Here is a 3,836-nt window from a genome sequence, read left to right on the forward strand (position 1 = left end):
ATACAGTACTTGACAATCATTTGTTCAAATAATAAAAGATTCTGAAATATACGACCTTCAGGTACTTGCTTTCCATCAGGGAATATGAGTGGCTTGCTCAGTTTCCTGGACACTCCTGGTAGAGGGGGATAAAGCCGTAATGATTCTTTTAGGCACATTGTGGTGTAAGGCATTTTACTCAGGAATTCCCTGAAAATACAAAATAAATATTAAATACTTAATAGCAGTTAAACAAAATTGGTTGACATATTATTTGAATTAGTTTAGTTTTGCTAACAGCGGAAACAAGGCTGCAAGATTGATTTTATGGACAGCCATATACTCAATGAGGTTAATGCCATTTTGTGTAATCATTTAAAACAGGCGGGAGCGAATTAGCAGCCTGATTTACTTCCTTCACATTTCCCAGTATAAAGTGAGTATAAGCAATAGAGGCATGAACTGGTCAGTCATTGTTTTAGATTGTCACACAGAAACAAAGTTGTCCGCTGCATTATGCTTGTATCACTGTCCTACAGGAGCATGCTTCAAGAACATAGTCTCAACCATTGCCCTCTCCTATGTATTGCTTGCTAAAGGAATGACTCTTTAGAACTGAGATAAGAAGGAATTTCTTCAACCAGAAGGCGGTGACTCTGTCGAACTTATTGCCACAGATGGCTGTGGAGGCCAAGTCATTGAATGTACATAAAACAGAGACAGATAGTTCTTGATTGGTAAGAGGATCAAGGGTTACAGGGAGAAGGCAGGAGAATGGGGTTTAGAAGCATATCAGCATGATCAAATGGCAGAGCAGACTTGATGGGCTAAAAGGCCTAATTCTGCTCCTACATCCCATGGTCTTATTGCTCCAGTTGTCACCAGCACACATTGTGTGACAATTTCTTTCCTTCCATACAGAATACAGCCCATATAATGCTGTTTACTATCATCCTTTCTTTAGAATTATTCATTCCGGGGATGAGGGCATCACTGGCTTCACCAGCATTTATTGCCCATCCCTAATTGCCCAGAGGGCAGTTACATGTCAACCACATTGTTGTAGGTCTGGAGGCACATGTTGGCCAGGCCAGGTAATGATGGCAATTTCCTTCCCTAAAAGATGTTAACGAGCCTGATAGGTTTTTCCGAAAATCGACAATGGATTCATGGTCATCATTAATTCCAGATTTACATTGTCTTCAAACTCCACCATCTGTCATAGCAGGATTTGAACTCTGGTCTGCATCCTGGTTAGTTTTTGGGGAGCTTCAGTGACTTGTCAGCATTGGCCCCGTTTTGGAGTATTTCCACCGCCTCTATTTTCAAATTTTGACTAAGTAAAGATCTATTCTTCAACAGTTTTGCTCTGCTCCAAGCAAGCACATGGACTTGTCTTGAAATCAGACCAAATCTATGTTTTAACTTTAGTGGTGGTATAAGCATAATCTTAAATTAAATCTGCCGCCTTAACAACGTAAAGAACGAACCTGGAACTACTGTCAGGCCAGGTTTTCAGAATATTGGGGTCACTTTAACTTTTAGAACTAAAATTGGCAGCACATTAACAGCCTGTATAATATCATGTTTGAGTTTCTCTTTCATTGACATAATTGAATATCTGAACTGAGAGATCCTGTTCCAGTAGCTTTGTTTAGGACTGATATATCTTTGAAAGCTGATTTTACAAGTATTTGAGGTATAACGGCTTCCCTTTGGGCAAATACAGTCCAGACCAGGGAAACAATCTGGACCTTAAAGAAAATTAATTTAGTTGTGCGTTAAACATTGATTGGCCATCCTACACATCATCATGCTAAGGGGAACATGGTCACGATTAAGGATTATCCAAACAGCCTTATGGCAAGTGAACAAGTTCAAGGAAGTTTCTAGCTGCATAACTGCCTGGATTTTGGGTCATTGCTTGAGCTGCAGTAAAAGTTCAAAATGAATGTGAAATATTTGTCATACTGTGGATGAAGTATGGGAGAGAGATGAAAGAGAACCCAATGCTTGATGGTTGACAATTTCAATATGCTGTGGTATGATGTGTTGGCATTCTAGAGTAGTATCTCACGCATCTCACCCTCCCATGTATTCCAAGATATTTTGGATTCTTGAGAACCCAGCCATTGAGAACCCTTCTTCCTACAGGGAAATGATGAGCTTGTTGTCACTTGCAAACACTGCCTCTATCACTTGATCCACCTAGAAAGCTGACTGACTGGTTTCGCATTTGTCTCTCGTGGTGGCTTAGAAAGACTTGATGAAAAAATGTGAAGCACCAATTGTTTGGTTCAAATTTCTGTATGCCAGCACTCAGGGATTGGCAGTCTCAAAACCGAAGAGCTGTGTCTCCGATTGTCTTATGGTCGTTGGGCTAGTGGATAGTTTTGGGGAATGGTGGTGAGTTTATTGAGTTTTTAATGTGTGAGGTATATGTGCATACTCCTTTCTTGCCTGCTTGTCCTCCAAATCTAGACATACCATTGGGACACAATTTTGTTCACTGTACAAGGGAAATAGCAGCTGAAGCTAAACAATTATAAGAGATACAAGTAATAGTAAAAATATAGCAAGACAAAAATAAAAATCATACTAAAACTGCCATCAAAGTGCTAATAGTAAGCAACACCAATTCTAAAATTCACAAATGAAAGAAAAACTCTTTTAAAAAGACTACATTGAGAGATCCAAATTCATAAACTGCTATACCCATACAGCTGTGTTGCAGGCAGTTGATGAGAAAACAGTTAAATTCAGTGTGAGACACACCTAAATAATAGCTTTTGTTTACACTGATCAATAACACTACATTCCCAAGCATTTTTCATCTCAGCATGACATGGCATGAATCAGACATTCCGTCCTAACTTTCCTGACCCACGTTTATTCATGTTGAGGTTTTCATTTACCAGAAGAGTCTCATAAAATTGAGGTTACATTCTCTGATTCTACTTTCCTTGCTTAATTTAAAGTATTGCTCTTCATAAACCTTATTGAGGCCCTTGTTGTCTACCTTTCTCAATGGATCATTTCTTGTTGCTCATCTCTTTTACAGTGGAGCAATCCTGCTGCTTTTCTTTGCTTCCTTGTCATTGTTTGATTATACTTTTCCCATGGTGCGCTGCCCAAAATTCAACACAGCACCTGATACATGGTGTGAGGAATTTTACATGCTTATTCAAAGCACAATGTTGTAAAGAAATTCTGTTTGAGAGTTTGATTTTACATCCTATAAACACAGACAAGAGCAGAACATGCCCCATAATTCACCATTCAAATTTCTCCTGTCCCTCTAGGAGCTCGCGGATCTCTTCTCTACACTTCTGCTGGTGTTCTGGGTGTTGAGCCAAACAGTACAAAAGCCAGGAGATTCCACTCGCTGTAGTGTCATGGCCTTCAAACATGAATGTGTCCACCTCTGCTCGTAGGTCTTCATCTGATAATCCAATTCCATTTTCATCCTAAAGCAAAATTATTGTTTCAATGAGTTAGAATCTAATGCCTGCCATTAACCTACTTTCATTGGAAAATTATATTTTTGACAAATTATTCTTAGTCTATGCCAAGCCATAAGAAAGTGGAATTAGTTTTTTTTTTCCCCTTATGTTTTAATATAATGGCCTCAGCGACTGACAGGAAGACTTATGTATTGCTGCGACCTGTAGACAGGACTTCCACACATTGAGTCTCTCCAGTGCTGAGACTACAGTAACTTTCAAATGTCAGCTCACTTGATGAGTCATTTGTAGCTACAACTGCTTAACTTGAGAGCAGTGCATTGGAAAGTGTTGGTTGGTAATTAGGAATGCTGAGTAATTTGGGAAACAGCAAGTAATGAAGAGGAGAGATAA

At 39.2% G+C, this 3,836-nt stretch overlaps 1 protein-coding gene across 1 annotated transcript in view; it reads right to left on the reverse strand.

Annotated features, from left to right (window-relative positions):
• Window positions 1-3,836, reverse strand: part of LOC125484227 (cytochrome P450 4B1-like) — a 30,185-nt gene that overhangs the window by 2,661 nt on the left and 23,688 nt on the right. The window contains exons 5-6 of the mRNA XM_048602083.1: window positions 3,256-3,446; window positions 10-189 (exon numbers count right to left, since the gene is read on the reverse strand). Of these exons, the coding sequence (XP_048458040.1) occupies window positions 10-189; window positions 3,256-3,446 (371 nt within the window). The remainder of the gene's footprint in view (window positions 1-9; window positions 190-3,255; window positions 3,447-3,836) is intronic.

The sequence above is a fragment of the Rhincodon typus genome, chromosome 10, assembly GCF_021869965.1.
Source record: "Rhincodon typus isolate 14 chromosome 10, sRhiTyp1.1, whole genome shotgun sequence".
In the NCBI taxonomy this organism is placed as follows: domain Eukaryota; kingdom Metazoa; phylum Chordata; class Chondrichthyes; order Orectolobiformes; family Rhincodontidae; genus Rhincodon; species Rhincodon typus.